Below are 20,400 nucleotides of genomic sequence, written 5' to 3' on the forward strand. Positions count from 1 at the left end.
TCTTTAGTGATATATTTGGACTTATTTCTCTTTATTCTTTGCATGTTTATTAGTATTTTTTGATATATGGTGACCATTAGGTTTGTATATAACCTCTTCTGAATATAGCAGTCTATATTAAGTTGATGGTTGTCAAATTTGAACCCATTCTTTTTTCCTCTTCTCCCCATGTTTTAAGCATAGTTCTTATCTTTTATTTCCATTTTTGTGAGTTCCTTGACTGATCTTTACAGAAAAATTCATTTTTTACTGATTTTATGTTTCCTGGCTTTCTATTGTCATTTTTGTTCTCTCCTTTCCACTCAAAGAGTCCCCTTTAATATTTCTTTCAGGACTGCTTTAGTGGTCACAAGTTCCTTTAGGTTTTGTTTGTCTGGGAAACTCTTTATCTCTCCTTCTATTATGAATGATAGCCTTCCTGGATAGAATATTCTTGGTTGCAGATTTTTCCCATTTAGTACTTTTTTTTTTTTTTTTCAGCGTAACAGTATTCATTCTTTTTGCACAACACCCAGTGCTCCATGCAAAACGTGCCCTCCCCATCACCCACCACCTGTTCCCCCAACCTCCCACCCCTGACCCTTCAAAACCCTCAGGTTGTTTTTCAGAGTCCATAGTCCCATTTAGTACTTTGAATATATCATGCCACACCCTCCTGGCTTGCCAAGTTTCTGTTGAAAAATCTCCAGCTAGCCTTATGGGTTTTCCCTTATAAATTAATGAATTCGTTTGCTGCTTTTATGATTTTTCCTTTATCACTATATTTTGAAAATTTAATTACCATATGTCTTGATGTTGGACTGCTTTTGTTGATTTTAATGGGAGTTCTCTGTGTCTCCTCACTCTGGATGTCTCTTTCCTTCCCCAGATTAGATTAGTTTTCAGCTATTATTTCTTCAAATAAATTTTCTGTCCCCTTTCTTCTCCTGGGACTCCTATAATATGAATGTTATTACATTTGATGGAGTCACTAAGTTCCCTAAGTCTATTCTCAGTTTGCATATTTTTTCCTTCTCATTTGTTCATCTTCCTTCCTTTCCATTATTTTGTCTTCTAGGTCATTAGTTCATTTCTTTGCTTCTTTCAGCCTGCTTTCATTGCATCAAACATGTTTCTAATCTCATTTATTGCACTATTCATTTCTGATTGATTCTTTTTTAGCTCTTTTACCTCTGTGGTAAGGGTTTCACTGATACCTTCTGTTCTTTTCTCAAGCCTAGTGAGTATCCTAATGATCATTTCTTTAAATTTTCTATCAGGCATGTTACTTATATCTGTTTTGCTTAGATCTCTGGACATGGAGTTATCTTGTTCTTTCATTTGGGATGAATTCTTCCATCTTGGCATTTTTGTCTAGGTTTCTGTCTTCTTCTCTATGTTAGAAAAACCAGTTATATCTTCTGCTCCTGAAAATAATGGCCTTATAAAGAAGAGGTCATGTAGTGCCCTGGGCCTGGTGCTCCAGTTGGTATCTTCAGTGCGTGCTGCATGCACTCTGCTATTGTGTTCTGGCTACTCTATCCTTTAGGCCAGTCATCTGCAGAGGTTCTCCTTGCCTGCTGTGAGTAGTGTTTGGTCCCTGACCTGAATGTGGCAGGTGTTAACTAAGTGTGCTCTGGTCTGCTTGTGAAATGAGACCTGTCACCACCTCCATCAGAACTGAGGTCCTGCAAAACTCTCTGAGTGGGAGATGTGGTGTGGGCAAGAGTTTTACTGGTCTTCTGGGAGAGGAGGCCACCAAGCTAGGACTGAGACAAGTGTGTCTGAGAAGAGTAGGTCCCCTGGAGTGCAAGGGTTGGGGCTTGGTGTAAGCTAGTTAGGCAGCAAGTGTTGGAATTACTTCCTGCAGGTAGTTCTATGTTTTTGCTGAGGGCAGGGGAGGGCAATGATACAAGTTATCCCCTTTGTCCCCAGAGAGGCATCTCCACAAATACTGTCTCTCAGGGACACACTCTAAGAAGAGCAAATAATCTCTTCACTGCATGCCTCAGGCACTGTTCAGATGACTGTTGCCACACTGTATGGTCTGGGGTTGTTTGCCTGCCTTCTCTCCAGGAGCAGCTCAGTGCTCTCCTGGCCCTATCCCAGCCAAGCCCACTGACCTTTACAATTCCAGGCTTTCAGCCCTGCTGGTTGCAAGAACTCATGAAAATTCAGTACCTGTCATTTTCCAAGCCAGTGTCTATGGGGAAACATTCTGCTTGTGCATTCCTCTGTGTGCTCCTCTCTCTTCACTCTTCTCTGTGATCATGACTTCCTTCCCTTTGTAGCAGCTGTGATCTATTTCTCCCCTAAACCACATCTCTGCACTTGCTACCTTCCTTCATGTGGCTTTTTCTCTCCCTTTAGTTGTAGAGTTTGTTCCATCAGTCTTTAGGTCAATTTCTGGTGTATTTAGGGTGATTTCACAGTTATCTAGTTGTATTTGTGGGATGAGGTGAGCCTAGGGTCCTCCTACTCCACCTCCATCTTCTGTTTTTCCTTTCTTAAGTTGTTTTGGCTATTCTACATCCTTTATCTTTCTGTATGAATTTTAGAATCAGCTTTTCAATTTCTACAAAAAAGCTTGCCAAGATGTTGCTTGGTACTGTGTAAAATCTGTAGATCAACTTGGTAAAGACATCTTAACAAAATTGTGCTTAATTGACAATTTAGATTTTAACTGAATCATGCTGCCCTGCTCTAACCCACACAAAAATGATATGTTTTTGTTATGAGGACATGGCATTTATTTAGTTAACAATTCAGAAATACATTCTCAAGCTCTTCTCAAGTCCTAGCACTATGCTCCCTATGTTGTGACAGGAATGTAAAATCTAGATAAGAAGCAGAATCCCATATGGAATATTCCCCAGAACAGATCCCACGATAGGCCAAAAACAAGTCTCAATAAATTTAAGAAGATTTAAATCATATCAAGCATCTTTTCCAACCACAACAATACAGAATTAAAAATCAAGGAGTGTCTGGGTGGCTCAGTCAGTTAAGCATTCGACTCTTGATCTCAGCTCAGGTTATGATCTCAGGGTTGTAAGACTGAGCCCTAGGATTCTCTCTCTCCTCTCCCTCTGTCCCCCACCAAAAAAGCCAGTTACAGGAGGGACACCTGGCTGGCTAGTCAGTAGAGCATGCAACTCTTGATTGCAGGATTGTAAGTTAAAGCCCCATGTGGGGTGTAAAGATTACTTAAGAAAGACAAAAATTGGGTGCCTGGGTGGCTCAGTTGGTTAAGTGTCCACACTTGGTTTTGGCTAAGGTCATGATCTCAGGGTCATGAGATCAAGCCCCACATTGAGCTCCATCATGGGTGTGGAACCTGCTTGAGACTCTCATTCTGGCCCTCCCCCAACTCCCCGCTCATGCCTATGTGCATGAACTCTCCCTTTCTCAAAAATAAATAAATAAATAAATAAAAATCTTTAAAAATCAGTTACAGAAAACAACTAGAAGAAACACAAAAACATGGAAGATAAACACCGTGTTTCTAAACAAGTGGGTCATGAAGAAATCAAAGTGAAAATGAAAAAATACCTGCAGACAAATGAAGATGGAAACACTACAGTTAAAAATCTTGGTAACACAGCTAAGTCTCTTTTAAGTGACACAGATGTACCTCAAGAAAGAAAAGCAAATCTCAGATAAACAATTTAACCTCACACATAAAGGAACTACAGGGCACCTGGGTAGCTCAATTGGTTAAGAAACTCTTGGTTTCAGCTCAGGTCATGATCTCAGTGTTGTAAGATTGAGCTCTGTGTGGAGCTCCATGCTCAACACAGAGTCTGCTTGTCCCTTTCCTTCCCCTTCTGCTTCTGCCCCTACTGGTGCATTCATGTGTTCTCTCTCTAAATGAATAAATAAAATCTTTAAAAACAAGGAACTAGACTCTGGGTGTGGTACAAAAACAATGAATTCTGTTATGCTGAAAAGAAATAAAAAAAAAACAAAAGAAAAGAAAAACCACACACACAAAAAACAAGGAACTAGAAAGATAAAACAAAACCTAAAGTTAGTAGAAAGAAGGAGGTAATATAGATCAGAGTGGAAATAAATGGAATAGAGACTAAAAAGAATAGAAAGGATCAATGAAACTAAGAGTTGGCTCTTTGAAAAGCTAAACAAAACTGATAAACATTTAACTGAGCTCATCAAGAGAAAAAGAGAGAGGACTCCAATAAAATCAGAAATCAAAGAGCAGTTACAACTGACATGAGAGAAATACAAAGGATTGTAAGAGATTACTGTGAAAAATTATATGCCAACAAATTGGACAACCTAGAAGAAATGGATAAAGTCCTAGAAACATACCATTTTCCAAGACTGAATCAGGAAGAAATAGAAAATATGAACAGACTAATTACTAGTAACAAAATTGAATCCATTAAAAAAAAAAAAAACTCCCAACAAACAAAAGTCCAGGACCAGACAGCTTCACAAGTGAATTCTACAAAACATTTAAAAAAGAGTTATACCTATTCTTCTCAAACTATTCCAAAAAATGGAAGAGGAAGGAATGCTTCCAAATTCATGCTATGAGGCCAGCATTATCCTGATACCAAAACCAAAGATACTATAAAAAAAAAGAGAGAGAGAAAATTATAAGCCAATATCCCTGATGAACACAGCTGAAAAATCCTCAACAAAATATTAGCAAACTGAATTCAAAAGTACATTAAAAGAGTCTTTCACCACAATCAAGTGGGATTTATTCCAGGGATACAAAGATGGATTTGTGCAAATTAATCAATGTGATACATCATGTTAACAAAATGAAGGATAAACATCATACAGTCATCTCAATAGATGCAGAAAAAACATTTGACAATATTCAACATCCATTTATGATAAAAAATCTCTCAACAAAGTAGATTTAGAGGAAACATACTTCAACATAATAAAGGCCATATATGAAAAACCCACAGTTAACCTTATACTCAACAGTGAAAAACTGAGAGCTTTTCCTCTAAGATCAGGAAAAAACCAAGGCTATCCATTCTCACCACTTTTAATCAACTTAATACTGGAGGTCTTAGCCATCGGGCAAGAAAAAGAAATAAAAGGCATTCATATTGGCAGGCAAGAAGTAAAATTTTCACTATTTCCAGATAACATTATACTATATATAAGAATCTCCAAAGACTCCACCCCAAAAAGAACTATTAGAAGTAATAAATGAGTTCCATATAGTTGCAGGACATATCAACATACAGAAATCTGTTGTGTTTCTATACACTACTAAAGAAATAGCAGAAAGAGAAATTAAGAAAGCAATCCCATTTACAATTATGTCAAAAAGAGTACAATATCTAGAAATAAATTTAACCAGAGATGAAAGACCTGTACTTTGCTATAAGACATTGATGAAAGAAATCAGAGATGACACAAATAAATGGAAAAATATATGAAGCTCATGTTTTTGAAGAAAAATATTGTTTAATTGTCCACACAAAGCAATCTATAGATTTAATGTAATTCCTATCAAAATACCAATAGTATTTTTCACAAAACTATAACAAATAATTGTAAAATTTGTTTAGAACCACAAAAGATCCCCAAATAGTGAAAACTATATTGGGAAAGAAGAACAAAGTTGGAACTATCACAATCCCAGATTTCAAGATTTACTACAAACCTATAGTAATCAAAACAATATGGTACTGGCACAAAATAGACACAAAGATCAGTGGAACACAATTGACAGCCCAGAAATAAACCCATGCTAATATGGTTAAATAATCTGTAACAAAGGAGGCAAGATTACATAATGGGGAAAAACAGTATCTTCCATAAATGTTGTTGGGAAAACTGGACAGCTATATACAAAAGAATGAAACTGGATCACTTTCTTATACTGTACACAATAATAAATTCAAAATGGATTAAAGACCTAAGTGTAAGGCTCAAAACCACAAAATTCCTAAAAGGAAACATAGGCAGTAATCTCTTGGAAATCAGCCTTAGCAATGTTTTTCTGGGTAGGTCTCCCCAGGCAAAGGAATCAAGAGCAAAAATAAAAACTACTGGGACTACATCAAACTAAAAAGCTTTTACACAGCAAAGGAAGCCACCAGCAAACAAAAAAAGTCAGCATACTGAATGGAGAAAACATTTATAAATGATATATTCAATAAGGCATAACTATCCAAAATATATAAAGAACTCATACAACTCAATGCCAAAAAAAAACCTCAATCTGATTAAAAAATGAACAGAGGATTTGAATAGACTGTTTCCCAAAAATGACACACAGATGGCCAACAGACACATGAAAAGATGCTCAACATCACTGATTATCAGGGAAATGCAGGTCAGTACCACAACGAGATACCACCTCACACCAGTCAGAATGGCTAGTATCAAAAAGACAAGAGATAACAAATGTTGCTGAGAAAGTGGAGAAAAGGGAATCCTTGGGTACAGTGGGGATGTTAATTGGTGCAGCCATTATGGAAAATGGTACAGAGATTCCTCAAAAAACTAAGCATAAAAGTGCCATACTATCCAATAATTCTACTTCTGGGTATTTACCCAAAGAAAATGAAAACACTAATTCAAAAAGATATATGCACCCTTATATTTAGTGTAGCATTATTTACAATAGCCAAGTTATGAAAGCAACCCAAGTGTCCATAGACAGATGAGTGAATAAAGAAGATGTGATATATGTACGCAGTGGAGTATGACTCGGCCCTAAAAAAGAATGAAGTCTCGCCATTTGCAACAGCATGGGATGGACCTAGAGGGTATTATGCTGAGCGAAATAAGTCAAAGAAAGACAAATATTATATTATTTCACTTACATATGGACTCAAAAACCAACCAACCACTCAATAATAACAAAAAAGAAATAACTGATTATATTTATTATATTTAGATCTAGAGAGAACAAACTAGTGGTTGCCACAGTGTGGGTGGTAGGGAGTGGGGAAACTAGGTGAAGGGGATTAAGAGGTGCAGACTTCCAGTTAGAAAATAAATAAGTCACTGGGATGAAAAGTACAAAAAATAAGCAGAACCAGACCTTAGCATGTAGATCTAAAAAAAAAAAAAAAACAGGCCCAGAGACATTATCTAGCACCTTCTTTTTACAGACTGCCAAACAGGGGATCAATTTCATACAGCTTTTCAGCAGCAAGCAGGGCCTTGGGCTGATCCCTGAGAGGAGAAGAGACTTCCCAGACAGAACATAGACTCAGAAGCATCAGGCAATGGGGGAGGGAGGCTTCAGGATTGGGACTCTCATTACCTTATGTCTGTCTAGCATTTTACAGAGCTCTGACACGTATCCAGTTATCCTCCCAGTCCATTCCTTACCACCTTAACCCTTGGGATTGCTGAACATAGTAACCTTGTACATTCTGGACAAGGCACCCACACTCTCACAGAGTACTCTACCACCGCATCCAACAGGCTATATTATCATTTTATGATGTGTTTAAGTTTTTCTCCCCACTAGACCATGAATTCCTCTAGAGCATGAAGGTCGTCTTAGTAGTTTTAGCTTCCCTTGGGCCTCATAATATACAAGGGCCTGGCACTCATAGGTGCTCAGTAAATGTTTAGTGAATAAACAAATAAAAGAACTCATTGAATAATCATGTCAGGCTGGCAAACTCCTCTGCAAGCAGAGTCAGGGGTGATGAGGTTTAGCTCAGGACACATCTCATTCATCTCAGACCTCCAGCGCCTCGCAAATGTTTATTTGTTGAGCTAGTCTAACCCAAAAGAGTTACTATTAATAGTTGGCATTTCAGGACAGAGAAGAGGGAAGGAGGGAGCTATAGTGAGCCAATGAGGCAGCTTATGAGAGGATGAAAGGGGATTCCTCCTCCTCCTCCTCACCTCTCCCACTTTAAGACGTATAGCCAGGAGCCGGCTCAGCTGGTAAAAACAAGGAACTCTTGACCTCAGGGTTATGAGTTGAAGCCCCACACTGGGTGTACAGATTACTTAAAAATAAAACCTTAAGAAAAAAAAAAAAAAGACTTGCAGCCATTTAGATGTTACCTGTATAATCCAGCAAGTGGTGTCCGTTGAACAGTCCCCTGTTGAATGTCATACACAGAGCTGGGCCAAGACTTAGACTAAAGTGGAGGAGGAGGATAAGCAGGTCTTTGAGACTTTAGGAGAACCTACATGAGCAGCACCACTCCAGCTGGTATAGGGAGGAATGCAGGTGCCGTTCTTTCCTGTGGTTCAATGTTCATGTATATTTCTCTAAAGCAAAGACATTGGAGTGGAATTTGTACACTGCATTGAAAATATGGAAAGAGCTACCAGCAGTAAGGAAGACCCAGTCCCCAGCATACATGGGATTAAAGGTAGGATCCAGTGGGAGAATGGGGCATAATGGGTGATAGAAGCTGAAAAAGACATGCGTGAGTCTCAGCCCTTCCTTAAGTATGTGAGCAAGAAGAAAGATATCATTTAGTTTTTTTGCTGTTCATCTGTGTAGATCTAATTAGGCTCGGATTAAAATGAAGGGTAAATGTTTCACATTGAAAGTGACTACCTCTTTGGAAAAGCTGTCCTCTTAAGGAAAGTAGGGATAAGAGCATTGCCAGAAGGTGTCTGCTTGGGAATAAAGACACCGGCTCATGACAACTTTATTTCTTTTTTTTTTTAAAGATTTATTTATTTGCCAGATAGAGATTACAAGTAGGCAGAGAGGCAGGCAGAGAGAGAGAAGGAAGCAGGCTCCCCACTGAGCAGAAAGCCCGATGCGGGGCTCGATCCCAGGACCCTGGGATCATGACCCGAGCTGAAGGCAGAGGCTTTAACCCGCTGAGCCACCCAGGCGTCCCGACAACTTTATTTCTTGCTCTGTCCAAAATTTATGGATTTCACCTCCTCTCCAAGCTTTCCATGGAAAGGTTAGGAGCATTTGATTCAGGTGGTTCCCCATGAGACTTCAGCCCTGACCTCTCTGTGGATCAGTTTTCTGGTGGCCAAAATTTGGTATGGGATCACAAAGAAAAACAAGTGTGGAAGCTTTTTATACTTTATATCTTAATGACAGAATAGATTGTGGTTTATGAGGTTCTGAATGTGCTGCTTTTGTCATCATCTTATCTTTCCCTGGCTGTGTAGATAACCTTTTCCGGAAGACCTACTTTATGCTTTTACCACTGCCCATAATCAAAGTCTTGGGAATTTAGTATTTGAGATTTTGGTCTTGGACTATTATGTGATTAATTTGATGGGACATGAGGTATGTATTCAGGCCTACAATTTATTTAATAAAGTCCTCTGGAAGGAATTTTAGTTGACACATTTATTGAGTGTCTACAAAGTACACAAGTCATTGAAGAAACATACACAGATCCCACACCCCCACTCAGGGTCAAAGCTAACTAATGCATGTTTCTTGGTCAGACTTCTAGACCCTTGGATATTAATGAGCATGAAGTCACAAATTAACAGGAAAATGGTCACGTAATAAGTAATTGGATATGCAGTCTTGGTCAACAAATATGAATGGCAATGCTATTTAATAAAGCAGTGATTGTCAGGGCACCTGGGTAGGTCAGTCAGTTAAGTGTCTAACTCTTGATTTCGGCTCAGGTCATGATCTCCGTGTTATGAGATTTAGCCCCGCATTGTGCTCCATGCTGGGTGTGAAGTCTGCTTGGGATTCTCTTTCTCCTTCTTCCTCTCCCCTCCTCCAAATAAATAAATAAAAATAAAGCAGTGATTTCCAGTTAGGGTATATATGTGTGCTCTAAAGTTTTGTATTTGGGAAATACAGACCAGGAAAAATAAAGTCTGAGAAAAATCTTGGCTGGTGAGGGTTCATAGAATATAATATAGTCCCTAAATTTGCTTTGCATGATAAGGTCTATCCATCTATGGGATATAGCAGAATCTCTGCGAGGTGTGAAATTTTTTTGTTTTGTTTTCCATGGGTATCTTGTAATGACTTGTAAAAAAAAAACTTTTTTAAGAATTGAGAAAATCAGATTTTCATCTCCTAAATAATTGGCTTTATCCCCCAATACTGTCTCTAATCAAGTCACATCCTGACTTCCTTTTCTATTTTGAAAAGCTCAAAATGAAGGAAGACCCCTGATACAGGAGTCTCCTTTCACCTGGGGCCCTACAGATGAGTAAAATGTATACTGATAATTCCATTCCAAGTTATTTATTTAACAGGTAACTCTTCAGATTTTCAAGGACTATATTTCAAGGACTGTAGACTATTAGAAGATTGAGCCTATCAACCTTATCAAAAGTATATTTTGTTCTTGAAACCTTTAACTCCTTTTTTCATGTGCCAAGAATCTCTTAAAGAGATTTTTAAAAGACCCCTTGCTTGAAGACCAATTTTGGCATACATTGGTCAACACAGTGGCATAATCTATAAATTTAGAGATGTGAGCCATTTGAGGGAGTTGTAACTCCTTCACCTAAAGCATAAAGATGTGGTTTGTCCAGGTGCCTTTCTTCTTTTCCTCCTATACCCTGCTAATTCGAAGTGGTCAGACTCAAAGGTGCGAGATGAGCAGAAGAATGGATAACATTTAGTTACGTGTGTCTTAGTGTAGACTTGGCTGTAAACAGTTTACATTTATGTGTGTGTGTGTGTGTGATCGTGCTAGGAGAGCAGGCTGATTTCAGAAGTCAGGAAGATACAAGGGAATAACCATGATGTTCATGTGAACTTTGATGACTTTTTCACAAATTAGTTTCATAAAAATCAGTCAGCTCTTCAGAAGATTGGCGGAAACCTCAAAACAAAACAAAGCAAAAAAGACCCCCAAACAAGAAGCAGAACTCAAGAGTTACAGTGTGAAAAGTAGTCTATAGTACACTAACGACAACAAATGCTAGTGACGATAGGAGGCAACAGAAACTCTCATTCAGGGCTGCTGGTGGCCATGCAAAATGGTACAGTTTGACAGTTTCTGACAAAAACTAAAAATGGTTTTACCATACAGACCAAAATCATATTCCTTGGTATTTAACCAAATGAATTGCAAACTACGATATATCCATACAGTGGAATATTATCCAGGAATAAAAAGAAATGAGCCATCAAGCCACAAAAAGACATGAAGAAACAGAAGTGGCAAATTGTTAAGCAAAAGAATCCCTTCTGAAAATACATACTGCATGATTCCAACTGTTTGACACTCTGGAGGAGACAAAACTATAGAGAAAGTAAAAAGATCCGTGGTTACCAGGGATATGGGGGAGAGGACATGAGCAGGCTGCACACGAGAGATTTTTAGGGCAGTGAAACTTCTGTATGAAGTCATAATGGTGGAGCATGACATCGTGCATTTGTCAGAACGCGTAGAACTGTCCAACACAAAGAGTAAACCCTAATGTAAACTGTGGGCTTTAGTTAATAATAATGCATTGGTGCTGGTTCACTAATTGTAATGGACGTACCACACTAATGCAAGATGTTAATAATAGGAGATACTGTGTAGGGAGCCAGTGGAGAGGGTTGATTGGGAATTCTCTGCCTTTTCTGCTCAATTTTTCTGTAAACCTCAAGCTGCTCTAAAAATAAAATCTATTCATTTTTTAATAAAAACATAAAAGCCACACACTGTAGTATCATAGGGCCTGAAGACACCCATTGCCCAGTTGCTGTGAGGTTAGCGGCTAGCAGCTCTCAGTTGTGCCCTTTGGAGGATTGCCGACCAGAGCTGACCAGAGCTGTCCAGCAAGAAAAATGCCTGAGAAGTTATGGCCTCCTTCAAGGACAACTTATGGCCAGCCAGCCAATGGCTGACTAACTCTGGGTGCCATCTATGGTCCAGGGTTTGCCAGGAGATCAGGCTGGCGCCAGACTTAAGCAGAGCCCACTTTTCCCTGCCCTGTCTTCTGTCCTCAGTGCTCTTACAGGTTTCCTCTGAAAGCCCTTTCTCCACCACTCACTTGTGCAACCTGCTTCTGCTGACACAAGGCAGAACCAGGAAAGGTCCTATATGGATGGGATTCTGGTGTTATTTGGTCACTTGCTGGCCAGGTGGCAATGAGGATTCCATTGCTCTGGTTAGGTAGAGTGTGGAAAGCCCTGGGCCCTGGTTTGTGGTAGAGGTTCAGTGACTAAGATCTTCACCTGTGGTGACATGTGGGGTCAAATACCAGTTGGTGCGATTTCTCTACATTTGAGAAGTTTGGGGAGACTATTAAGTATCAGGAGCACAGAATTGGGAGGCTATTGCTAAGTACCATGGATGCACTGAAGAGAGTGAAGAAGGGGGTGACCTCAGATTTACCACCAATTTAAAGCCGCATCTGAGAATTAGAGGGCTTCCTTGCCCAATCAATGTTCAGCCTCTCATTTTCTACAGCATGGCAGTGTGTGATAGAAGGATGAATTCTCAGCCTAGGCAAATCTGCTGCCTGATCATTTGGGGCTCCTAGTGCTAGTAGAAGAGCAGGCAGGTCATGCCCTGGTAGGGAAGATGTGGGACTATAATGCTTGAGATGCTTGAGATGAGGACATCTGTGTCTAGGCCCTAAACCTCCTGCTTATGGGCTGGCATAAGTGTCCCACCAACCCCTTGTTGGGAGAAAGATCCTTCTCCCCCAAAAGATTATGCAGAATCCTCAAATGAGACATGCAAGACAATGCTCGCCCTTCTCAAGATGTTTCCCCACCATCCTTCCACAATAATAATTAGCATTTAATTATAACATGATCTGACTGGGGAAGAAGAGAAGAGACCTACAGACTCAAGCTCAAAATGTGAGGATCTTCATACTGTGTTCATGCCCATCAGAGACCATCCATTGCAGATAAGGTACCAACTAAACTGACTGGATGACTAGGCCAGCAGGTGTCAGCTCGCTTTCTCCTTGGTACCCCAGTACCTGCACAGTGAGCTCAGAGAGACTGCTTCACAGCAGAGTGGGAAGCTATGCATGGGCCCAGCAGCGTGGCCTTCCTATTTTCAAGACCAACAGCCACTGCTGAATTTCCACCTGGCCAGCTCAGATGGATGCTGAGCTCCCAGTTGGATACTATCCCTGGAGAATGGTCGATGTCATCAGACCCCCACTAGGCTGGAAAGTACAATAATTAATTCTGAGCAGGGTTGACCTGTGTGCTTTTCCTGCTCACAGTGTCTCCGTGCGTCACTGTTCGAGGACTCATGTAGCATCTGATCAACCATACAAATTGCTCTAATGGAGAGACTCAGCTGTAGAAATATGACCGAAGGAATAACCTACAGTCCTTCCACACACCACTCCATTTAGAAGCTGCCAGCCTGACAAGAGGCATGGAATAGCCTCTTGAAAGCGAGGATGTGCAACAGTTTAGACATGACACTGTGGGGTTGGTGTGCTAATCTTCAGGGTGCAGTATATACCTTAAACCCACGGCCATGTTATGGCACTGTGCCCTCAGTAAGCAGAATATATGAATCTGAGAGGCAAGAGGTTGAATGAGTTTGACCCTATTACCACTCTCTAGGGACTTGCATGGGGCATTTGTCTTCCCCATCCCTGCTACTTGTTCTCAGTGAGTCTAGAGGTCTTGGTTGCCAAGGCGGAGTTTGCACCAGGGACACAGTTAGAGTCCTGCTGAACTTGAATCTATGCCACCTGCTGTGGTTGTACTGTTACTACCATCTCCTCCCACTCGTTCTAGGTACCCCGCCTTCTCATCTTCTGCCGGTGGTGTGCACAGTGGCTGTCCCAGACTCTTGCCTGGCTATCGTTCTTTACTCGCCCATTTACAGTGCCAGCTGGGTGTGGAGGTATTGGGGGATGTCCCAGTGGGTCACCTAAGTATCAGGCACATTCCTCTCTGACACTGTTAGGTAACAGCCTGACCTCATGATGAGTAGGAGCAATTTCTTCCTCCCATGTGGCAACTGCTGTCTTTGCCTGCATGGCTTCTGGCATGAAGTGGGGCGACTCCTCATGGTGGTAGGGGTAAGGCCTGGACAGGGGAAGAAGGCACTGAAGTGGGAGCTCTCCTAAGAACCGAAGCAGTTTCAAGATGGGACTGTCACAGAACAGAGGAGTATGCTCTTTCTGGTGCTATTGGTTGACATGAAGGAGTGAAGCTGATAGTATTTTACTGGCCAGAATTGCACTGAAAACTTTGAATTCTGAATTTAGTTGCATCCCTGGTTTTCAAAACCCTAGCTGTTGAAAGATATATGAGAATGACCACTGTGCCACAAAGGTAACAGAAGTCGAGACTGTCTACTAATCCTTAGCCACATTAATTGAATGCTTAGGAATGATTCCTTCTTCTTGGCCAAAGGCAAGTTTGCCAAGGAAATGGACACTTTAGATATAGATCAGCTCTGATGTCCACATTTACACCCCAGGCCACCAAGCAAACGATCCTAATCCAGCATAGTACCTGTGGCAACAACCTGGAGATCTCTCCTGTCGTGTGGGCTGCAGAGGGCTGCTGGGGTGCATTAGGCATAAGGTGACCCCATTAGTTAACTCCCAGAAGGCAGAGAAGGACTGTCCTTAGCAGCACAGCATAGTAGTGAAGAGCTCACAGCTCAAACCCAGCTCTGGGTTTTTGGATGAATTATGTCACTTCCTTGTGCTTAAGTCCTTTTCATCATTTGATAAAATGCAGATGATAGTGAATAGTCTTACTGTGAGAATTAAATGATTAGATGAAGCTTTCAGACTAGTGCCTAGATGGCTATTTGCATATTATCATTAACATCTTGTTAACCACATTCGTTCCTCCAGGGAAGGAAAGGAAAGGCTTGTCCATGATTTTTTTTTTTAAAGATTTTATTTATTTATTTGACAGAGAGAAATCACAAGAGAGGCAGGCAGAGAGAGAGGAAGGGAAGCAGGCTCTCCGCCGAGCAGAAAGCCCGACGCGGGACTCGATCCCAGGACCCTGAGACCATGACCCGAGCTGAAGGCAGCGGCTTAACCCACTGAGCCACCCAGGCGCCCCCTTGTCCATGATTTTAAACCAGGTCTCCACTCCACTGCCCCTCAAGTGAAAATGTGATAGAGGTGGCCTTAAAAATTTTTGTATGATTGGGGCACCTGGGTGGTTCCGTTGGTTAAGTGTCAGACTCACGATTTCCTATCACGTCAGGATCTCAGGGTCCTAACATCAAACCCTGGTTGGGGCTCCATGCTCAGCGTGGAGTCTCCTTGAGATTCTCTTCCTCTCTCTCTGCCCTCACCCTGTTTGTGCGAGCGTGCGGGAGTGCATCCTCTAGGAAAAAAAAAATCTTTTTTAAAGTTTTGCGTATTGTAGGAAATAGTGAAAAATCTACTTTGAAAGAAAAATAAAAATAGTTTGCCCATTTGAAATCAGCAGGGTAAGGAGCAGCCATGGAGCAAGTGGACTCTACAGTGGTCCCATTATGCCATCTAGTGGACATCAAAGGAAAGGCATGATTTAATCTTCAAGGGTAGTAATTTACCCAAATCGTGTATATTGATGAGGATAAAAACTCACTAATAGGTTCACGTGTCAATAAATTTCATTCAGTTTTTAAACCAACATAAAAGTCCAGAATTCTAAACACTAAGTGCTAATATTAAATTCCCAAAACCACTCAGGAGTTATGTGATGTATGCTAGAAAGATCATCCACTGAAGGAAAAGAGAATACACACCAGACCTTACTAGCATGAATTTTCACAGCCCACCTTGCCCATTCTTCTTATCCTTCTCCACCAACATTCTTCATGCTTATTCTGGTACACGGACTTGGAGTGCCCCAGAGACTCAGAGTGTACCTACTCGACGCACCACTAGCCCTTGACGTACCAGAGCCATTCTGCTCATTTTTCAAGAATGCAACTCTCACTTAAAATTTTGCTGTAATCAAATTGACTGTTTTTCAAGGACCCATGTGTTTGGTTTTGTTTTTCGTGTGTGTGTGCACGCGCGTGTTCACACGTTCTGTTTCCTTTCAAAGCCGTTTATTACTTTTATAATTTGTTTTCTCCTCCAGATATTAATGAGGGTGAAGACAACAGCAAACAAATCTCCTCAAAAGGTGAGTAATAATAGCATACTTGAAGTACCCACAGCTGTTCTGAAACCTTCTCTTTAGTATTATTGTCATCACTATTAACCATAATAATAACAGGTGTTATTTATTAAATTCCTAAGGTATACCAGACATTTTACTTTATAAGCCCTTTTCTTTTTTTCCAATTTTTTTTTATTTGTTTATTTACAGCATAACAGTGTTCATTGTTTTGGCATCACACCCAGTGCTCCATGCAGTACGTGCCCTCCTTATATAAGCCCTTTTCTTTTTTTTTTTTAAGATTTTATTTATTTATTTGACAGAGATCACAAGTAGGGAGAGAGGCAGGCAGAGAGAGAGAGGAGGAAGCAGGCTCCCTGCCAAGCAGAGAGCCCGATGCGGGGCTCGATCCCAGGACTCTGGGATCATGACCTGAGCGAAAGGCAGAGGCTTTAACCCACTGAGCCACCCAGGCGCCCCATAAGCCCTTTTTTTAATCTTAATATCAAAACTGCAGTGGATGTTATTATCACTCTTATTATAGACAAGAAAATGGATGCTCAGAGAGACCAAGTGACTTACCCAAGACCACACAGCTAGTAAATGAGTGACAAAATCAGAAATACCCTCAGGTCTCACTGACTCCAAAGTCTCTGCTCCTACCACTGGACAATGGGCCTTTCATTTATTCACTCATAAGATCTGTCAGACTCTGAGCCCAAGATTCTGGGGTCCCCTGAGTGCTGTCACCTTTGTAGGAACTAAGACTTAGTCCTTAAGACCCATGAGAGCCCACTGCCAGTGAATCCAGGAGGAAGGGCTTCAATATGCAGATGACAGAGATGTAACAAAACTCAGACTGGGAGCTGCGCTTTTGTCCCCTGCACTTCCGGCTTTAATAGATGGACCTTCTTCAAGGTGTGCTGGTTCTGAGAATGCTGAGTCTTTCCCAGGAGCTGGGGAGCAGGGGGGCGCGGTACTGGGTGAATAGGATATGGTCTATGCTGCCAAGAGCGCGGGACCCATGGGGGAGACACAGGAGGGCTCACCGAGAGCAGCTGCCGTTTGTGTCAGAAGAAATTCTCTCTTGAAGAGTCTTACGAGGTGATTGTGGGGGAGCCCATCACCTCCACAGCCCCTCTCCTCCTCTGTCTCCCAGAATAGAATGGGATAGAATACACTAGAACACAATGGAGTAAAATACAATAGTAGAATTGAACAGACTAGATCAGATCAGAATATCATACCTGTAAGAGGAATATTGTTCCATAAACTTGTTTTCATTTCAGAGACGTGTTATGTGTGTCCACTATGTTGGATGGAAAATGGGCATCTCTCTGGAGCTGCTTCTAAGGAGTATAGACGACTTTGGTTTAGACTAAACTGGGAGGCCTGGGGGACTCCTACCCCCTCACCCGTGGTACCAGGAATGAAGGAGTCCTTGTGTGCTTACAGTCCCCAGCCAGGAGGTGGCATCTGGGTCATGAAGCACTGGGAAGATCATTTCTTTCCAGGCTCAGGCAGATCCTTCCTGAAGGCAGGAAAAGGCCCAGGTGACCTTGAAATGATGCAGTCAACCTGTGGCCAAATGTGTGAGAGGTCCCCTGTGGCAGTCCTGTGCTGGGTTGAGAGTCCTGTTTCCTCTGGCTGGGCCCACAGGAGAGGGGAAACCCGCCACCAGTGCCTGGTCGTCATTTTACCCCAGGTGTCACCTACTGCAGAGTGGATGGAACTGGCTGTCAGGTGTCGAAGGTGCACCATCGCCCCCTCAGTCCTGCTGCCCCCAGGCCCTGAGTGCTCCACGGTTGCCTGAGGCCTCAGGCCAGGCCCCATCCCTGGCCTCCCAGCAGGTGGCTCTGTAGCCCCACCCCCACCCCGCTTTGTCTGGGGCACTGAGGCCAGGGACCCTGGAAACATAGTCTTTCTGTTCAGAGAGGGGATTGGGGAGAGGGTGGTCCAGGGCAATGCTCCAGTGTCCTCCCTTATAGCCTTTCAGCAAGGCTGCCATTCCTCGTCCTCCCTGTCTGCTCCCCGGTGTAAGGGGGTCTGGGTTGGATGACTGCCCTAGAGAGATGTCTCCGGGTGTTACTGTGGATGCCCCCGAGTCCTGTTTGGGGGAAGGCAGTGGGAGGCAGCTCCCTGAGCCAGTTTCTCCTCTACCCTCAACCCCTCACCCTACCATGTCCTGGGACTAGAAATCAAACCAGGTTTGCTGCAGTCTGAGAGCACTGTGTCCAGCTGCCTTACAATCCTTCAGCATCAGGTGGGGTCCCTGGAGGCCTTCAGGAAGGGGCTGCCTGGCTGCTCTGGGGAGAGCCCTCGGCTCCAGAATGCAGCTTGGGAGGTCTCTGGGCAGCAGGTCAAAGCGTTCCCACATGTGCCCTTCCTGCTCATTGGTAAAACTGTGCCACCACCCCCAACTGTAGGCTCCTTTGGGATTCCCATGTCTAGGATCCCCCTCTCCCCATGCCCTAATGCCCTTCAAGGCCTCACCCCAATCTCTGCCCTTGAATTGTCACCTGAACAGAAACTTGGTCCTGCACTCAGATTTCCTGCAGGATGGATTACTCAGCTGCCGCTCAGCCACTCAGTCAACAGAACTTGGCCAAATGATTATTGCTCCCTCATCTCAGTTTCTCATCTGTGAAATGGAGCTAAAGCTCTTACAGGGTTATGTGAAGCTTAACTTTTGACCGACTGGCACCCCAGCAGGCAAAAAGAATGGCTCAGTGTTTGGGGGGTTGCTGTTGCTCTCAGTGTCTAGCAGCCCCAGAGACATGACAGGTGCACAGTGACATGACTGACCCATTAATGAATCAATTCATTGGAGAGAGAAGCAGGATGTACTTGCTTCTCTGACCTCCCGTGGGGACAGCAGTGACAGAGGTTACCATGGTAATGGGAAATGGGCAGTAATCAGGGGAGAGGAAAGGGGGCAAGGGGAAAAGAAGGGAGGGAAGAAGGGTGGAGGGCAGGAAGGTCGTCAAGCACAAAAAGACAATGACCGTTTTCTTGGAGGACAAGGAGTAGGACTATGAGCACCATGTACACATGTCTTCTCAGTCACACACACTCACAGAATTTTGAGCTGGGAGAGGGAAACTGGAGATCACAGACCTCTACCTCCGCCCCCAAGGTAAGGCAGTCCAGGTCCTGGGAGACTGGGAGTTAGAGATGGGGGAGAATTGGTTCTTGGGGACAGGAACTGCCTGGAACATCTGGCCATCCCCTCCCCCACACAGCAGGCCAAATTCTTCCCTTTCTCCAAGGCTGCTCCAGCAGAGAGTTCATCTCCATGGAAACCTCTGAGGAGCCTGAAGGTGCAGAAGAAATGGAAAAGGAGAACAGTGCTCTGAGTGTAATTTATGTTTTTCTTACCTCTTTCGTTTTTCTCCCTCATTCCTATCCATCAGCTTCTCCTTCCTGCCGCTTCCTCTCCCTGTTTCCTCTCTCTCCCCCTTTTCATAAATTCACCCAGAAGGACCAGACCTAACTCGGGAAGCTGAGGTCACTGAATCTGCAAAGTGCCTCGGACCCTCCCAGACTAGCATGGCCCCGTCTCCTTAGCAATGCACTAGTTTCTCATCATAAATATGGGGCTCTTGCCGGGATCCCGCGTGGCCCCGTGGGAGAGCTAGGGTGGGCTCCAACCTGCCAGCGGGCATCACTGCTTGCACCTGGCCCGGGCTCGGGCACTCCCCGGCATTGCCAACTCTGAGTGTGTACCACTGTGCCCTCCCTTACAGCTATCCGGACTTTTCCAGTTGGACGACAGTTATGAAACGTGTTCCTCCAAACCTGTCCCGGAAACGGGAGAAAGCATCCAGGGGAAAAAAGAAGGTGGCGATGAGGACATGTGAGTGTGAAAGAGGAAAGAACAGGAAGCGAGCTGGTTAGCCATTGCTCCCCTGACTCTTGTTGGAATTTCAGGACAACAAACAAAACTAAGCCAGGGTCCACTGGCTTGCTCGCCCCTGCGGTGGGGGGGACAACTAGCTTAGGGGCATAAGCAGTGCGGGCGAGGGAAGGATGCCTGAGGATCCTCTCCCCAGAGAACCGACACTGGCACCAGCCCATCGCGCGCGGCTCCCCGCTCGGCCGAGGCCCCCAGGCCGCCTTCGTTCCGCTGGCGGCCCGGCCCACCCTTACACAGAAAGCAGCCAAGGGGCCTCGGACCCTCCGAATCTGTCACCCTGGCGCGGGGGAAGGGCCAGGACCACCTTCCCGAAGACTGAGGAAGGGGCCACGGCTTGCCGGGGGAGCCCACCCTCCCCGTATGAGCCGCAGAGAACTTGGAAGCTGCTCCCCACGCGCCTGCGCAACCTCCGGACCGTGGGCAGAGAGACCCGCAACCTCCGGTGCTCCCTCCACACGCGCCTGCGCGGAGTCTCGTGCAGAGGCAGGCGAGCCTCGGGGCTGTTCACGCGCCTGCGCGAGCGCCGGAACACCCCCCCCAC

At 43.5% G+C, this 20,400-nt stretch overlaps 1 protein-coding gene across 2 annotated transcripts in view; it reads left to right on the forward strand.

The window, feature by feature from the left end:
- Window positions 1-19,822, forward strand: part of MCF2L2 (MCF.2 cell line derived transforming sequence-like 2) — a 253,852-nt gene extending 234,030 nt beyond the window's left edge. The window contains exons 26-28 of one of the 2 annotated variants that reach the window (XM_046003459.1): window positions 15,923-15,967; window positions 19,186-19,301; window positions 19,690-19,822. In XM_046003459.1, coding sequence (XP_045859415.1) covers window positions 15,923-15,967; window positions 19,186-19,301; window positions 19,690-19,803 — 275 coding nt within the window. In that variant the 3' untranslated portion in view covers window positions 19,804-19,822. The remainder of the gene's footprint in view (window positions 1-15,922; window positions 15,968-19,185; window positions 19,302-19,689) is intronic. The other variant, XM_046003460.1, reaches the window with a different exon arrangement.
- Window positions 19,823-20,400: the final 578 nt, after the last annotated feature.

The sequence above is a fragment of the Meles meles genome, chromosome 4, assembly GCF_922984935.1.
Source record: "Meles meles chromosome 4, mMelMel3.1 paternal haplotype, whole genome shotgun sequence".
NCBI lineage: Eukaryota > Metazoa > Chordata > Mammalia > Carnivora > Mustelidae > Meles > Meles meles.